Source organism: Myotis myotis, unplaced genomic scaffold (assembly GCF_014108235.1).
Source record: "Myotis myotis isolate mMyoMyo1 unplaced genomic scaffold, mMyoMyo1.p scaffold_m19_p_17, whole genome shotgun sequence".
Classification (NCBI taxonomy): Eukaryota; Metazoa; Chordata; class Mammalia; order Chiroptera; family Vespertilionidae; genus Myotis; species Myotis myotis.
Genome location: NW_023416321.1, coordinates 33,460,120 through 33,478,424, shown reverse-complemented (window position 1 = coordinate 33,478,424; position 18,305 = coordinate 33,460,120). Strand labels below are relative to the sequence as shown.

The 18,305-nt window shown below is 45.1% G+C and overlaps 1 protein-coding gene across 3 annotated transcripts in view; it reads right to left on the bottom strand.

Moving 5' to 3' along the window:
* The window catches only part of CPD (carboxypeptidase D), a 53,989-nt gene extending 39,979 nt beyond the window's left edge, over positions 1 to 14,010 (bottom strand). For 2 of the 3 annotated variants that reach the window (XM_036340890.1, XM_036340889.1), the window contains exons 1-2: positions 13,185 to 14,009; positions 5,446 to 5,693 (exon numbers count right to left, since the gene is read on the bottom strand). In XM_036340890.1, the coding sequence (XP_036196783.1) occupies positions 5,446 to 5,693; positions 13,185 to 13,924 (988 nt within the window). In that variant the 5' untranslated portion in view covers positions 13,925 to 14,009. Of the gene's footprint in view, positions 1 to 5,445; positions 5,694 to 13,184 lie in introns of all 3 variants that reach the window. The other variant, XM_036340887.1, reaches the window with a different exon arrangement.
* Positions 14,011 to 18,305: the final 4,295 nt, after the last annotated feature.

The window sequence follows — 18,305 nt, the reverse complement described above, 5'->3', positions numbered from 1 at the left end:
CCGGGCGGCGCAGGGCTTAGGAAGCGCGCTCAGCAAAGCAGGACTGGGGATTTGCAAATGGGCGCAAGGCAGACCTCCTGGTCCTTCCCCTCAGCCGGCAGGCTCCTATCAACCTTCAGTTTCTACTGAAAGGAATGTGGTGCCTACACTGCATATCCTCCCAGGACTCAGACTCGCAGGCTCTGTAGTGGAGACTTCAACAAGGACTTCAGCGACTGCTCAGGGGAAAAACCGCCACCTCCCTACTCCACAGCTGCTTCTGTGTCTGCAAGAAACTGCGCATGCTCCTCCCTGTGACATGGGCGGGGCCAGAGCCTGAGTTGAGCGGTTCCAAGATAGCGATAGCAGCTGGACCAGTGCAGGGATGGAGGGAGGGAGGGAGGGAGGGAGGGAGGGCGGGGAAGGAGCAAGGGGGAAGCCCTGGTTCCCTGCTCCTCCTCCCACAGGCATGGCCCTTGCTGCTGTTATGATAAAAGGAGTTGTGTTTTTCTAACTCTGTTTGGGTAAAGGAAACAAGTGTCTGTTGACTTCTGATCTTACTCTCAGAGCTGCCAGTTAATCCGTCCGGGTGCATCATATCCAACCTCCAAAGGATCCGAGGGGCAGGATCAACCTTCGTTCCATAGTTGAGGAAACTGACCAATAAACACATGTCTCATGCCTGAGTGTCAACTCCTGCAGAAATCTCCGGGTAATGACTCAGATTCTATATCTAAGGGTATATTTTCTTCTGTTTTCATGTTTAATTCAGCCCCAGGAATCAAATAATACAATAAAGAATAAAATGAGTTCAGAGGGCTCAGCATTGTATTCCCAGGGCCTTTGGTCCCACACAAACCGCAGAGCTCAGTTATCCTGAGATGAAGGGAAAGGAAAGAGAAATGTGAAAGGTTTCCCAGCTCAGTCACAGACATATTTCATAACCACATATTAAGGACATGACATTAACTTAGGGTAGGAAAGGACACAACTGAAATAGGAGATGGAGCCATTTGGAGTGAGCAGGCCACAGGTGGGCAGTTGTGGGCAAGCAGGCCAGAAGGGGGGGACAGTTACGGGAGAGCAGGCTGGTAGATGGGCTATTGGGGTGAGGACACTGGTACAGGAGGCAGTAGGAGGTGATCAGGCTGGTGGGGAGGCATTTGGGGGCGAATAGGCTGCTGCAGGGCATTTGGGGGCGAGTAGGCTGGCAGCGGGGGGAAGTTGGGGGCAAGCAGGCTGGCAGGCAGAGTGGTTAGGGGCAATCAGGTAGACATGCAGGTGAGTGGTTAGGAGCCAGAAGTCCCAGATTGTCAGAGGGATGTCCGACTGCCAGTTTAGGCCTGATCCCTGTAAACCGGCAGTAGGACATCCTTCCAGGGGTCCCAGATTGGAGAGGGTGCAGGCCGGGCTGAGGGACACTCCCCCCCACCCTGAGTGCACAAATTTTTGTGCACCGGGCCACTAGTCAGATTATATTTATGTCTTCCATGAAGGAAAACCATAATAAAGAGTGGTAGACAAAAGGCATATAAATCAGCACACTGTGGTTTTTGGTGGTTTTTTTTAAAGAAGGCCTGCTCCATGAGTAAGTCCAGCTTAGGCTCTGACAATAACAAGCTTTAGCAGGGGAGTACAACTATTCAGAAGCCTTATTAGGATAATCATTCCCTGGGGGGAGCCTACAGGTCTGAGAGACATGTTGAGAGAAGCCACACCGACCCACAAAGGCAGCATATCTGAGTCAACCCTGGCAATGAAAGTGAGATGGGGCCAGGACACCTCACATCCACTACTAATATGCTGTCTGATCCATAAGAGCAGGAATTGTTTCTGTTCTGCTCCCACTGTACCCCATCACCTAGTAAAGTATATAGGACATGGCAGGCACTCAGTAAATAGTTGCTAAGTAAATATTGCACAAGTTAGTAAAAAAATATTTCCTCTCCAAGCCCTTGATTTCCTATAATGCAAAAGGGTTGGACTAGAACAATACATTCACTTTAAGCTCTACAAGTCATACTTCGGTAAACTATAATTTCTAAATACACCACATAAAGCATCAGTAAAATTACTCCAAGACATCCGGGTCTGAAAACAGCCTAGTCACAAGGTTTCATAACATCTTACATCATCTTACTTATGCAGTCCCACATAAGATAAACAATGAATTTGCCCTGTTGAATATAATGAAACAACTCAAAATTGCTAAGGCAGGGAGAGATAAAATCTAGCTATTGTAGAAATAATATAACATAAAATATGTCTGACCAATCAGCTAAAAAGGGAGAGAAGTTGGTGCTCTTAAAAACAATAAAAATAGAAGCATAAAAATTTAACTTGTTCAGATGTTTGCAGAATGAGAAAAATCTGTTAGCTGATTTAACAAAATAATCTTACTGTGAAGACAGAACACTTATTTTTTTTAAAATAGTATAACATAGATTTATCTCCCATAATCAATTGTTAATTAAAAATTACTTCCTAACCTTTTACAACTTTCTCCAAAAAGGAAAAAAAAATTATTTTTATCCCATTATTTTAAATAATATCTCAAATAACAGAGCAGCACCTTAACTATATCAGAAAACCACTAGTTCATGAAGTCAGGTTTTATTAAATATATTTGCTGAAGACTGAAATGGAATTAAAGCATGTCCCTTATCTATAAAAAAATTTAAGTGGTTTTCAAATCACCTCTAATCAATATCGGCAGAAAGTTTTACTTCGAAATATTTCAAACCTCTTTGTGGAAGCTTGTTATATTCAGGGTGGGGCAAAGGTATGGTGATAATTATGAATACATAAAACAAAGTTTATTCTTGTATTATTATTTATTATATTATTTTCCATACGAATAAATGTAAGCCTGCTTTTGCCCCACTCTGTATAAGAAACATTGGAATCAGAAAACTCTAGAAAGTATGGAGTCTGCACACATAGAGCCCAATCTGGGTACACATGGCTTGACATAAAAAGTCAAAGAGTAATTCAAGTTTAAGTAAAGGCACATGAAGAGAAATGTCATAAGACACTTTATAATGTGACTAACTGCCAATAAAAACAAAGGGAAGACCAAAGGCATTTCATCATGGGCAAATTCTAAGAAGAGAAAAAGTTTATACTGATGACATTTTCATGGGATGGCATGTTCTTTCTGGTTACTCTTAATTAAACAGTCTAAGCCTGTGTATTAAAAACAAAAAAGTTATTATTCAAAGGATACCAAAACTCTAAAATCAACAGTAGCTGTTTTTATAACATTTAAAAGAAAAGGTACACAATCCAAACTTACTTTAACAATTCTTTTAAATATAGCATTCTGGAAGCCTTGTACATTGCTGTTGGGAATATAAAATGGTGCAGCCAATGTGGTAAACAGTTTGGTGATTCTTTAAAAGCTAACCATAGAATTACCATATACCCTAGCAATTCAACTCCTGAGTACATACCCAAAATATTTAAAAACAAGGACTCAAACAGATACTTGTACACCAACGTTCATAGCAGCATTATCCACAGTAGCCAAAAGGTGGGAACAACTCTGTGCCCATCAACAGATGAATGGATGAAGGAGATGTATACATATACAAACAATGGGCTATTTCTCAGTAGCAAAAAGGAATGAAGTTCTGATACATGCTACAAAATGGATGAACCTTAAAAACATGCTAAATGAATGAAGTGAGCCAGATGCAGGGCAAATATACGATTCCAGTTATATGAAATATCTAGAATTGGCAAATTTATAGAGATAGAAAGATTAGAAGTTACCAGTATATAAATGTCTAATCACTGTATCATACACCTGAAACTAATAAACACTGTATGTAAACTGAACAATTAAAAACAATTACCAGGGGCTGGGGAGGAGAAGAAAATAGGGACTTAATGCTTAATAGTTACAGAGTTTCTGTTTGGGGTTGATGAAAAGGTTTTATAAATAGACAGTGGTGATACAGTGGTACAACATTATGAGTAAATTAATGTCACTTAATTCTACATTTGAAGATGATAAAAATGGCAAACTTTATATTGACATATCTATATACAGTGGGGCCTTGACTTATGAGTGTCCCGACTAATGAGTTTTTTGAGATACCAGCTGTCTCTCGGCCGATTTTTTGCATTGAGTTGATAGAGTAATTTGAGTTAATGAGCTCGGTCTCGGAACGAATTAAACTCGTAAGTCAAGGCCTCACTATATCAGTATGTATATATACATCACCACATTTTTTAAAAGAGCAACAGCATTCCATGGTCGCCACATAGATTAAAATGCAAAAGTTACTGCCTTTATATAAAACTAGAGGCCTGTTGCATGAAAAGATTCGTGCAATAGGCTTTCCCTTACCCTGGCTGCCAGCACCGGTTTTCCTCCGGCACCCGGGACCAAGGCCTTTGCTCCGGCCGGAGCCGCCTTCAAGCCTTCGCTGCTCTGGCTGGCCACCCTGAGTCGGGTCGCACACGGACACCCGCCACCCTGGGTGGCAAATAGCAGGCCCGGATGGCGGCGGGGCAGGCGGGATGGCACTGTCCCACCCTGCCTGAAGTATGCAAATTAGCCGCCATCTTTGTTGGTGGTTAATTTGCATATCACACTGATTAGCCAATGGGAGGTGTAGTGAAGGTATGGTCAATTACCATGTTTGTCTATTATCAGATAGGATGGAGAGAACTGGTGGTCATTACCATTAACCAAGCTGTCCAACTTGGCCATTGGCAGCCTGATCTGATGTGTCTCCTAATGATGTGATCTATATAATGGCCTTACTGGAAAATCTGACCTGAATCTTATCATAAAGAAAATGACAAATCTAGAATATGGTTCTGTAAGACAACTGGCCTAGGCTCTTCAAAGGATTTACCATTATTAAGAAAAGAGAGTGTTGATATGACTGTTTTAGATTGGGGAAACTAAAAAAAAAAAAACCACCACAAGAGCCAAGCGCAGTTTGTGAACCCTGTCTGGGTCTAATTTGCAGGAAAAGGAGCTATAAAGAATATTTTGGGGATAACAGAGGAAATTTGAGTTATGGAAACCATGTGGAATGATAGTATTGAATTATTGCTGATTTCTCAGTTATAGTAATGGTATTTGGTTATACAAGAGAATGTCCCTATACTTAGGAACTACATGCTGAGGTGCAGTGTCATGAAATCTGCAACTACTTTTGGAAAGTTTGACAAAAGAGAATAAAGGTGAAGGAGGGAGGGAGGGAGGAAGGGAGGGAGAGAGCAGGCTGGAACATCTGGGGTAGATAACAGTGAATTTAAATGAAGGATATAGGGGTACTCATGCAGTTTTCTTTTGATTTGACTGTGAGTTTGAAAATTTCAAAATAATAAAAAAAAAGAGTTTAGAAAATTAGAATTTTTCAAAGTTTCCTCGTTTCCACTCAGAGTATACTAAAGGAAGCTAAACGAACAATGGGGAAAATGTAGCAAATTCAGTGCTTCACATACCTTCTACGTCGTACCAGTGTGCACCATTCGTGATCCCGTCTGTGAAAGTCTCATCTTCCTCTCCGGGGCAGTGAGGTGCCCCTGTTTTCATGATGGGGTGGTTTGAGGCGTAGGCTTTTGCCAAGTACTTAAATACTTCATCATCTGAGGTTTTGCTATAGATTCCAGTGGCCTTATGTTCTGGAGAATCATCAAAAGGATAGCTTGCTACCACTGAGCCACCATGCAGATTTCCAGAAAGCACGAACCTTTGAAAAGACAACCAAGTCACATATCTCTAAAAAAAAAACAAAATAAACCAACACAGAAGACGCCATGCATTTTAAAATGTTACGTCTTTCAGCCTTGGCCCATGTGGCTCAGTTGGTTGGAGCATCGTCCCATATATCAAAAGGTTGTGGGTTCGATTTCCAGTTAGGACACATACCTACATTGTGGGTTCTATCCCTGGTCTGGTCAGGGCATGCGTGGAAGGAACCAATCAATGTTCTCTCTCACATTGATGTTTTTTCTCTCTCCCCTTCATTCCCTCCCTCTCTCCCTTTCTCCCTCCCCTCTCTCTAAAATCAATAAGCATATCCTCAGGTGAGAATTTAAACATTTTTTTTATATCTTTCATAAATAAACTCAGTATCTCTCTTGATACCTAGAAAACAACTCTATCAGCTGTTATAAGTAGATCAACAACAACAAATGGAAAGAAATTATCAATTTAACAAATTTTAAACAGTTTTTACGATTCTAATTAACTTCAAATAACTTAAATTTTTCCCCCATCATTAAAAAAGTAGTTGGATAACACAATATAAATTAATATTTTCAGGAGACGTCTTATTCAGAGAATTCTAAATTCATGTATTAGGTCAAACAATGTGCATTTGCCATTTTTTGACCTAAAAAATGACAATTTCATATAGTTGAACCTAAAACATGTATTTCATAATGTGTTAATTTCGTAGAAAGTGTGCCTTGTGTAAATAAATATTTGTTGAATACATTAGTTAGGTTAGTAACTTTCATGCTTTTTAAAGATAAGGAGTCTAATTTGACACGGGATATGTTCACAATACACTAAATTCACGTTTTCAAGAGAAAAGCCACAGCTGACAAGACTGGGGGTGAGGGGTGGGGGGAGGAACCTGAAACACTGAGCTGCTTTCAGGGAAAAACAATACAGCACATGAAAGACCAGTCCTCCATTGCATCACTGTAAAAGCTGCTCTCTCCCTGGGACCAAGGTTCCTGACCGGGCCATTAGAAAATAAACTGACAGGGAGGGAGACAAGACTGCTCCTATAAAAGAAACATTTTTACTTTGTTATGTTTCTACTTTTAAGTGAACCCATTTACAATGTGGTCAAACTTATAGATACAGAAACACTCCTTTTACGGTGAAAGCTAAAGGCAAAAATAGACTGAAGTCCTATTTATACATCTCTCCCTCATGTAATAGTTTATCACTATGAGTAGAGATTAAACACTTTTCTCTTTGTACTTAAAACTGGATTTTCTTGCTTCTGCCTTTTTGTTGTTGAAATGACCTGACCTACAGAAATCCTAAAGGGAGTTGATAAATAACATGTATTTCTACATGCTTGAAAGAGAACTAAACGTATGGTATGTCTCAGAGGAGATCAAACAATGAAAACTACACAGAATCTGTTCATCAGCAGACAGAACTTAGCCATTAAAGACAGTGATTAAATACTTAAATAGACGATGAAAAGTGACTAATTAAAAACTAGTATAATTATAATTAGCACTCTTCCAGACACACTGGAGAATGCCATTGGTATTGTGGCAATAGCACAGGCTATGGAACCAGCCAAATGTGGGTAAGAACATTGTCTCCCAGACCCGTCTCACTGAAAACATGACCAGGAAACTTACTGCCTTTACATTCATTGAACCCTAGTTTCTCTCTCATCTGTAAATGGGGATTAATGCTACCTGCTTCCCATGGTTGCCATAAGAATTAAGTAAAATAATACACATGAAACATCTCCAGCAAAACAACTGCTTTATAGCACCTGCTCAACAAATGTTCCTTCTTTGGAGAGCAGTAAGCTGTAGAACAGTGTTTGAAACCACTTGGAACTCACTGCTAAAGAGTGAACTGTTTAGGGAATCTTGTTTAGGGAATCACTGCCTTACAGACTATCCTTCTACTCCCCAGTACCAGTGCCAGACCTTGGATGACACAATGATACCAAAAAAACAAAAACAAAAAAACAAAACAAAAACTACAGATCCCTCCTCCATAGTTTAATGTATTAACAATTTACTTTCTGGGTTGCAGGCCAAAAATAATTTGAAGACTTCCCCTCTCACCTCTCCACTTTGGGAAAGTTACAAGAAGGGGCCCAGTTCAGGCAATTCATTCAGCAACAAATTTTCTTGCGTGTCAACTATGTGCCAAATGGTCTATACACTAGACTAGGGAATACCTCCATGAAGAAACAAACACAAAATGCCCTCAAGACATTTGTATTCTACTGAAATAAAATGAATAACTAAATATTCTAAATAACTGAAACATGCTACTTTAATTACATATTTTCAATTAAAACAATATTCCAAGATTCTCTACTAAATGCTGTTTTTTTCTTTGTTCAACAATTCTTGCAACACTTTTTAGAAATATTAAAATGGTCAAACCAAATATGGTACTTATAGAACAATGATATACTTGCAATGTCCGAGAGTGATAAAATTCAATTATTAGATTTTCCTTACTCTATTTACAGTTTTAAAAGTACCATTGCCACTCTTGGTCAAACCAACTTTGCATATCAACCCAATTTTATTTGAAAGGTATGTATGGTTTTCATTCAAATCAATTACTATACTTGACTTCAGCATCATATATCATTCCTTGTGTAAGATTTAAAGTAGCTGCTAAGTATATTATAAATATTATAAACAAGAGTCTATAGATACTAAAATGTAAATCTCTAAGTTAACTCTATTATATTCTACAGGTAATTCTATAAATAACTTTTAAAAATTAAGTAAACTTTATGTCTGATAAACTACATTCTAAAGATTGAAGAAATTGTAGATATACACACAATCCTCCACAAGTATTCTGCACCATCCCCCAATATAATGCTTTTCACAAAGATACCAAAAAAATGTATATGCTAATCTATTAAAATCTAAGTAGGTATCTTTTATTAAAGATATATAGCGTGACAAAAAAATATGGGAGTCAAGTAAATTATAAAATCTACACTAATAAAAGAGAAACATGGTAATTGGCGTACGACCGCTACCCTTTTCATTGGCTAATCAGCGAGATATGCAAATTAACTGTCAGCCAAGATGGTGACCGGCAGCCAGGCAGCTTGAAACTAACATGAGGCTTGCTTGCCTCAGTGACGGAGGAGGATCGTTGGAGGAAACCAACGTTCCCCGCCTGCGGCTGCAGGTCTCTGAGCAGGCAGTTTAAGAAACATTGTAACAAATACCTCCGGACTTCAGCCAGCAGATTCGCAACATTGTAAGCAAAGGCCAGAAACCTACTTTCAGCTGCGGAGGCAGGCCTAAGAGCTGGAGCCAAGCCTCAAGGTAAAGCTGGCCCAGAATAAAAAAAAAAGAAAGAAAAAAAGGATCGGTTGGGAACTTCAGTCACTCCCAGCCTGAAAACAGCCCTCAGCCCCTCACCCAGACTGGCCAGGCACCCCAGTGGGGACCCCCAGCCTGATCCAGGACACCCTTCAGGGCAAAACAGCCAGCCCCACCCATGCACCAGGCCTCTACCCTATATAGTAAAAGGGTAATATGCCTCCCGGCACCGGGATCAGCGTGACAGGGGGCAGCGTCCAAACCCCGATCGCCCTGCGGCTCTGTGTGTGACAGGGGACCGGGCCCCAACCCCCTGAGCAGCCCTGCTCTGTGCCTGATAGGGGGGAGCTCCCCAACCCGCCCCCCCCCCCACGGGCCCTGCTCTGTGTGTGATGGGGTAGAGCCATAACCTCCCATCGGCCCTGCCCTGAGTGTGATAGTGGCGGCGCCCCAACCCCCTGATCGGCCCTGCTCTGTGGGTGATAGAGGGCGGTGCCCCAACCCCCTGGTGGGCCCTGCTCTGTGTGTGACGGGGGCAGCGCCCCAACCCCCTGATTGGCCCTGCTCTGTGCGTGACAGGGGGTGGCGCCGCAACCTCCCCACCAACCCTGCCTTGAATGTAACAGGGGACGGTGCCCCAACCCCCCAATTGGCCCTACCCTGAGCGTGACTGAGGGTGGCATCGCAACCTCCCAATCTGCCCTGCTCTGTGCATGACGGGGCGGTGCCCCAACTCCCCAATCGGCCCTGCTCTGAGCCCAACCAGGGGCTGCACCTAGGGATTGGGCCTGCCCTCTGCCACCCGGGAGCAGGCCTAAGCCAGCAGGTCGTTATCTCCCGAGGGGTCCCAGACTGCGAGAGGGCACAGGCCGGGCTGAGGGACCCCCCCCTCCCCCGAGTGCACAAATTTTTGTGCACTGGGCGTCTAGTATTTAAATAATAGTTAAAATCTGTATATTTTCCTAAATATATGTCTCAATTATCAATAGCACAAAAACATCCCCTGGATGGTTTAAAGTGAGGAAAAGAAAATAAACTTCATTTTTCTAAGCAGGAGAAAGTAAGTCTTAAAATTTTACATAGTCAAAATAACAAAAATCTATTTCTAATATAGCTAAGTGAATAGGATAACAAGAATATTATTCAAATGATTTATTTCACAAATACACTGAAAAAGGTAATTTCCCCAGACAGACAGACTAATGCTTGTGGTTTTTAAATGTCCTATTCATAAAGCCGACTCTCTATAATTAGGCATCAGTCTCAAATTGTGTGTGTGCTTATGTTTTTTATTTTAATCACATCAGTGTCCTCTGCTATTAATAATTAAAGAATATGCATTTTGAGTTAATTTTTTAAGACAGGATGGACGGATGTACTTTTCACCCTATAATGTATATGGTCACCTACTTTCTCTTCTAATTAGAGTTACATGTTTGAAGAATGGTTGGGTATGGTTACAGTAGTCCACAGTCACAAAACAAAATGACTTTCTATGTAATACCAACTGAGACAGGTGAGCTTTTAAAAATCCTCACAAGTTCCTATCTCTGAACTAGCTGGACCAGACCGTATCTTATAATCATTAAATACTGGGGATATAAAAGAGTTAACCAGAGTGTGAATTTTGGGTTCCAAATTTAAAGTTTAAAAGCTTTCTGTATAGCTTCAAGGTGACTTGCACCAAGACAAAGCTCATTTTCATTTTTGGTCAGAGCAGAACAGTGAATTGAAGAATCTAGCCACAGAATTTACATCTCCGCAAAGGTCGTGACAGGGCATTTTAAACATGTCACTGAAGCTGTGATGGCCCTTTCGGATGTGGCTTAGTTGGTTGGAGCACTGTTCTGTGCACTGAACGGCTGTGGATTCAATTCCCGATTAGGGCACATACCTGGGTTGCTAGTTCATTCCCTGACAGGGTGTGTTCAGGAGGCAACCTGTCAATGTTTCTCTCTCCCTCTCATTTCCTCTCTCTCCAGAATCAATGAAAGCATATCCTCAGGTGAGGATATAAAAAAAAGGGGGGGGTGGCAATGCAAACTGCATTTGATAATATCATTTAGGAAAAACCCTGGCCATCACAGCTTCTGATAATAAGATATACATTAAAGTCACCCTAACTAGTGTGGCTCAGCTGGTTAGAGTGTGGTGCTGTACACGGAAAGGTTGTGGGTTTGATTCCTGGCAGGGCACATACCCAAGTTGCAGGTTCAATCCCTGGTTAGGGCATGTATGGGAGGCAATGGACCTATGTTTCTCTCTCACAGCGATGCTGCTTTATCTCTCTCTCTCTCTCCCTTCTTCCCTCCCTGCCTCTCTCAAAGCAATGAAAAACATATCCTCAGGTGAGGATTTAAAAAAAGATGTAGCCCTAGCCGGTTTGACTCAGCAGACAGAACTTCAGCCTGCGGACTGAAAGGTCCCGAGTTCTATTCCAATCAAGGGCACATCCCGTGTTGCAGGCTCGATCCCCAGTAGGTGTCGTGCAGGAGGCAGCTGATCAATGATTCTGTCTCATCATTGATGTTTCTATTTCTCTCCCTCTCCCTTCCTCTCTGAAATCAATAAAAAAATATATTTTTTAAAAAGATGCACATTATATTTCTTATGTGAATGTTCAGAGGTCATGACATGGTTATCTTTAAAAGAAAAATAATCTTCCCTGAAAGAATATGTGAAGTTAAATATCTGCAAGGGACCTCAAAAGGAGGAGTATAGCTTTAAGATAAAAAGAATCTAGACATGTCACAAAGCCCACAAATTTTCTAGGTGCTCTATATACTGAGATCTTGTAGAAGAGACGATTCCAACTCCCACAAAGAAATTTCTTTGCTCATTATTACTTTTATCTTATCTGTCACTCCAAAATCTCCTTCAAATCAAGATGGAAAGATTAACAAGCCTCAAGAAGACACACAAAAAAAATGGGGATATCCTGGCAAAGCTGATCCTTGAGAAGGGGAGGCGGCACATGCGCACTTCAGACGTTATTCCATCTGGATGGGCAGCGGATGGGCAAAGAGCAGTTTGGTTCCAGGGAAGACTCCTTTCTGGCATTCTGGTCCCTGTTTTCCCAGGATCATGGAATAGGAGCGATGGAAAAGACCTTAGGGATAACCTTCCTTTATTCCTTGCCTCCGTTTGGCTCAGTTCAAGTTCTACCTCTTCCACAGAGATAATCCATATTATTGCAGACCACACACACTCTGCAGTAGGAACAATCCCTAAAAAGTTTTACTGGATACATAAACACACCCCATGTATATGTATAATATGTTCTTTCGTCATACACCAATTTCTTGAGATCCTCATGTGCTTTTCATTTTTTTAAATCCCACATGGTGCTTAATAGCACTGAGGGTGTGTACTGAGTGTGACCATAAAGTGCACAGATGGTATCAGGAACCCTTCAGCGAGTTTGAAAGGAAGCCGCTCACAGGTGCAGCATCCAGATCTGTGCCAGGCCTCCAGCCATACCCATGGGCTCCTGAGCTGAGTCAGAGGTAGTGCAGACTGGAAGAGAACCCGCGCCTGTCGATCCGCCAAGAGGAAGACCCTGGGAGTGTCCTCCTCTATCATTCCTGGGCTCCAGTCTCCCTCTGCGGCGGCAGCGAAGAGCTCGAACAACCCGCCGGAGTCTAAGTCCCAACGACACTCTGTTACTATGTCAATTATTTAGCCATCCTGACTATTTCCCGTATGGAAAACGGGAATATGAATGGTGTCCAGCTCGTCAGCCTGTGGCCTCGGGAAGGGCTTCGCACAGTGCCTAGGGCAGTAAGATCATCGCAATATTGACAGCTCATCTGTCAAAGGCGTGAGCTGACCGAGGTCATCCCTCAGGTCTCTTCCATCGCTCCTATTCCATGATCCTGGGAAAACGGGGGCCAGAAGGCCAGAAAGGAGTCTTCCCTGGAGCCAAACTGCTCTCTGCCCATCCGCTGAACAGATGAGACCGCCTCTAGGCAGAGCTTCTCGGGCGATTAGAGCAACAGGAGGCTAAGCGGCCCGGGGCCTGTGCCCGCTACGGGAGGTCGCCCTCCACCCTCCTACCCCGGGCCCTTAGGCCTGCGGGGCCCTGCCAGCGCCCGGAGACTCTGGTGGATCAAGGCGGGGGGGGGGGGGGGGGGGGAGGGGGGCGGGGGGAGGACAGCGGGGAGGACACTCACTTGTTCCTGCGGATCCAGTCGATGAGGGCGCGCACCTCCGGCACGTCGTCCAGGGCCGGCGGCTCACCCGAGCTGAACTGGTCCGGGAAGCTGCGGTTGAGGTCGCGGCCACGGCTGTTGTAGCGGCCGCCGGACCCAAGCGGTCCGCCGCCGCCGAAGCCGCAGTCGCCCTCGCGGGCGCGCTCGAAGCCATCGGGGTTGAGGCTGGGCAGCACGTACACGTCCGTGGTGTTGAGCAGGCGGACGAGGCGCGGGTCTCCGCGGCGGTAGCCGGCCGCCAGCTCCCGGGCCAGGTAGACGAGCACCTGGCGCGACACGGTCTCGTCGCCGTGCATGTTGCCCACCAGCTTCACCTGCGGCCGGCCGGGCAGCAGCGGCCCCGCCGCGTCGGGCCCCGCGTCTCCGTCAGCCGGTGGCGGCCCCAGGCCGGCCGTGAGGCGCAGCACCCACAGCGGCCGGCCCTCCACCGAGCGGCCGATGCTGAAGAGGCGGGTCAGGCCCGGGGGCCCCGCGGCCGCCGCCTCTCGCAGCGCCGAGCCCAGCTCCTCTTCGTGGTAGTAGCGGTCGAACTGGCCCTCGCCCGCCTCGGCGCCCGCGCCCGCCGTCGTAGTCGTCGCCTCCGCCTTCTTGATGTGCGCGGCCCGGGCCGGGCTCCGCGGCAACAGCAGCAGCAGCAGGCACAGCAGCGGCGGGAGGCGCCCCGGCTGCCCGAGTGTCCGCGCGCCCCAGCCGCTCGCCATCTTCCAGCTGCACAGCCACCCGCTCCGCTCCCGCGGCTCCGCGCTCGGTGGCCGCGGCCCGCCGGATGCCCTCCGCGCCTAGCAACCCTCCGCTCCCAGCCAATCGCGGGAGAGCCTTCTGTGACGTCACGCCGAAGGGCGGGGCTTTCCTTAAAGCAGCGGAGTCCCTGTCGCCCTGCCTTTCTCCTGTCCGGGAAGAGTTTGCTCACTCTCTTCCTTTGCCAAGGTTCTTTCCTTCCTCCCCATGTTCTCTCCCGCCTGTTCTCCGCTTCCCTCCCTGCCACTGGCTCGGTCTCTTTATGGCTCACCCCTTTCTCTCAGTGCTTTTACTAGCGCCCTTACCATTTTTGCTGCAGTGTCTGCCCCCCTCCCCTCCCCTCCCCCTGGCTGCGCTTTAACGCTTAGAACCGAGAATCAAAACAATCAAAAGGTTCGAAAGAATGTACCTTGGAAAAGCCGGCGGAAGCCTCAGCCCTTTCCGCCTGTCACTCTGCAAGCGAAGGAGGGAATGGGACACTCGGGGTGGCAGTGGGCTCACTACCTCACAAAGCACTCCATTCCCACTTCAGGTTCCGTGTTGAAAGGTGTCTCCTTTACGTGCAGCGGTTCTCAGCCTCCTGGCCCTTTAAATACAGTTCCTCATGTTGTGGTGACCCCCAACCATAAAATTATTTTTGTTGCTACTTCATAACTGTAATGTTGCTACTGTTATGAATCGTCATGTAAATATCTGATATGCAGGATGGTCTTAGGCACCCCCTGTGAAAGGGTCGTTGGACCGCCAAAGGGGTCGCGACCCACAGGTTGAGAACCGCTGGTTTAGAGGCTATCTGCTATGTAGTAGGTTCCCTTTTGTTTATTTCTTGGGTGTCACCCCGGATTATTTCACCACCACCAGTTCCTGTGTGTGCTGGTCTTAGCCCTCTGCAGGCAGATTTCATTTCATAGTTCACTTGACCACCTCTCACAACTTTCCTGAGCAAGTTGTTTGTTGTAGCGTAGCATTAGGATGGCATTTTAAAAGCAGCAGGAACGACATTTCTGGGAACACTTGCTTGGTGGGTCTAATTCCTGAACAACTCAATGTTCTCTCAAGGCTGATGAGTACAATGCTTTACATTCTGAAGCGTTCTTTAAAGTAGGTGTTAGTCACTTTAGCTAGAAGAAACACAAAACCTCACAATCTTCTTATCAAGTGTGAAATTCTACCCATCTAACAACATAATTGCAATAACCTGTATTTCCTTCTTCCAGGGCCAGACCTCTCAATACCCCTTCCTTGAACTATGATGGAACCCAAATATGACTAGAAAAGAGTTCATTCATTCATTTAGTAAATATTTATTGAGCAACTGCTGTGTGCCAGAGTCAGGGTCTGGTAAGCAATTCATTGTACTCAGCTGGAGGAGATTGGATTCAGTTTGTGGTCAGTGCTACCATAGAGATATGGGGGTCCCAGGTAAGGGAAACCTCATTCACCCTGAGGAAGAAAGGGGAGAAAGCAGGGGGAGGAATTCTGGACAGAAGGAGGAGCAAGCACAGAAGGCTGCAAGGCTTGAGAGCAAATACTGCTCATCCTGGCAGCTGCATGCAGATCCCGATTTCTTCTTCTTCTTCTTTTTTTAATCCTCACCTGAGGATATGTTTGATTTTCAGAGAGAGAGGAAGAGAGATTGGTTGCCTCCCATTCATGGCCCTTCCAGGGATGAAACCTGCAGCCTAGGTGTGTGCCCTGCCTGGGAATGGAATCCACAACCTTTTGGTGTGTGGGAGGATGCTCCAACCACGTGAACACCCGGCCAGGGCACAGATCATGATTTCTGACATGAAGGGGCTCATAGGTGCGGAGATGACCTTGCAGGACACAAGTCAGAAAAGCAGACCAGAGCCCAGGGAAACTCACAAGCCAGGCTCTGGGGAACAGTTATCTGGAAGACCATGGAGAGCCACCAATGGATTTTAAACTACTTTAGAAAAATCCCCCTGACAGTAACATGGAAAGTGCAGTGGAAGGCGTCAGACTCCAGACTGAGAAAACTGTAAGGAAGATATAATCCAAGAAGACATTATGAGACTCTGACTACTTGGGGGCAGTGCCAGCGGAGGTGGAGAGAAGGAGGTGGATTTGAAAGACCTTTAGGAGGGAAAGCGGGCGGGATCTGGTGATAGAGAGAGAGGATTGTAGGCTGACTCCAAGTTACAGCCTAAGCAACTTGCAGGTGCTCACTGAGGTTTTTTAGGACAGGAGCAGGCAGGCTTAGGTGAAGGTGATGAGTTTAGCCGTCACTCCGGTCCTGTGAATGCTGCTTCTCCTCCAGGCCCCATTTGGTCTAGTCGGCATCATCCACACCAGCTGCAACTCAACAGAAACAAAGCCCCCACTCCTTACAGAGACCACTCCCCCCCTGAGAGTGCTCGATCATTACACGATGCATTGTGACAATAATCCAAATCGAAGAAGACCCAGGGGACATGTTACCCTCCAATCAAATATTTCCTTTTCTACCATTTTCATTCTCCTTTGAAACCTCTTCCTGCCAACTCACTACTACAGCCTCACCTAGCGAGGCAGGTTTGAAATGTAAATACGGGAGCAGGGGGGCAGTGAAAGAATATGAAGCAACTGGAGCCAGCACCCTCCCAGGAAGCAGCAGGCCTCACGTAGCGTGTTTGCAGCCTCTTCCAGGTCTGGAGCCTCCATCCTTATCAGGTGCACACACTATACCAGTGGTTAGAAGTGAAACCCACAGCTCCTGGCCTCGTCACTGCTCACTAGAGGGGAAAGCTCCAGCTAAATAACTACCTCCAGCTGTTCCTGAAAAGTCCTGAACCTTGTGACAGGTGCCCCTTTCTTTCTCCTCCTAAGCCAGGGGTTCTCAACCTGTGGGTCGCGACCCCTTTGGGGGTTGAACGACCCTTTCACAGGGGTCGCCTAAGACCATCGGAAAACACATATATAATTACATATTGTTTTTGTGATTCATCACTGTGCTTTCATTATGTTCAATTTGTAACAATGAAAATACATCCTGCATATCAGATATTTACATGATGATTCATAACAGTAGCAAAATTACAGTTATGAAGTAGCAACGAAAATAATTTTATGGTTGGGGGGTCACCACAACATGAGGAACTGTATTAAAGGGTCGCGGCATTAGGAAGGTTGAGAACCACTGCCCTAAGCAAAGTCTTGGCTTTGCAAGTGAGGTAACTCAGGAAAAGGCTTTCTGTTCATAGAAGCAGAGAGGTTATGACGTGCATTTTTAGGAAACGGGGCAGAGCTGGTGGATGGCCTGACTTCGGCAACCACTTCCTTTAAACAACTCATAGGTAATTGAACTTGTAAATGTCACATTGTCAGGCAGAAACGCCCACAGGCTGACAGTCACTTTGACAAATGTTGACGGAGCACCCACTCTAGTGAAAGGTCTTTTGTGCTGGGTGCACAGGGATTGGAAGATGAATGAGGGATTCTGTCCGAGGAGGCCAGGGTCTAGTGGGGGAAACAGAACATAGGCCAGTACGTGTCTGCAGGGCCAGTATTATGTAACAGTGCTAACCCTTTATATTGGTTGATGCCTTTAATCCTCGCCAAAAATCCTGAGGTAGGTACTATTATCATTCTCATTCCAAAGATAAAAAGAGACTGAGGCAGCACGAGGCCTCACAGCTGGCAGGCCACAAACCCAGGACTCAGATCCAGGGGGCCTGGCTTCAGAGCCTGTGTGTTTAATCTCTGTAATAAAATTGGTTCTATGTAGTGAACTAAAAAAGAAAAAATGCTATTGGAACACAGAGAAAAAAAGCAACTAATTATGATGAGAAGCCAGAGGAATCTTTGCCAAGACCATTAGATCATGAGTTTTGGCATCAGAACTGAGTTCAAATGTTGGCTCAACCATTGTCTAGCTGTTTTAACTTAGGAGAGTTATTTTATTTTTTCTGAGAATTAAATGCGATAATAGGCGTATAACCTTTAATGTAATACTTGTTATTTGACATATAACAGGCTTTCAGAAAGAATTAATTTTATCCTTTTCAATAACTAGAATTCTCAAACCGGAAAAGAAGCGAAGAAAAGAGCGCTTGAGGCAGAGATGTGGACTAGGCTGAACTGGCCACGGGCTAGCGATGCAGGGGTTACTGAAGGCCTTCCTAAGAGCAGTTGTCTTGTCAGGGAAAGCCCGAATGGAGTGGGTTCAAGAGAGGCTAGAAGGTGATGAAGTGCAGTGGATGAAATAATTCTTTTGGGGAGTCCTGTGACAAAGGGGAGTAAAACATGGGATCAAACTGGATGGGGATGGAAGGCAAGTGTTGGGAGCTAAAATGTTCTCTGCCGATTGCCTTTTATTTTCTTAGTGAAATGGGAAGGAAGGCC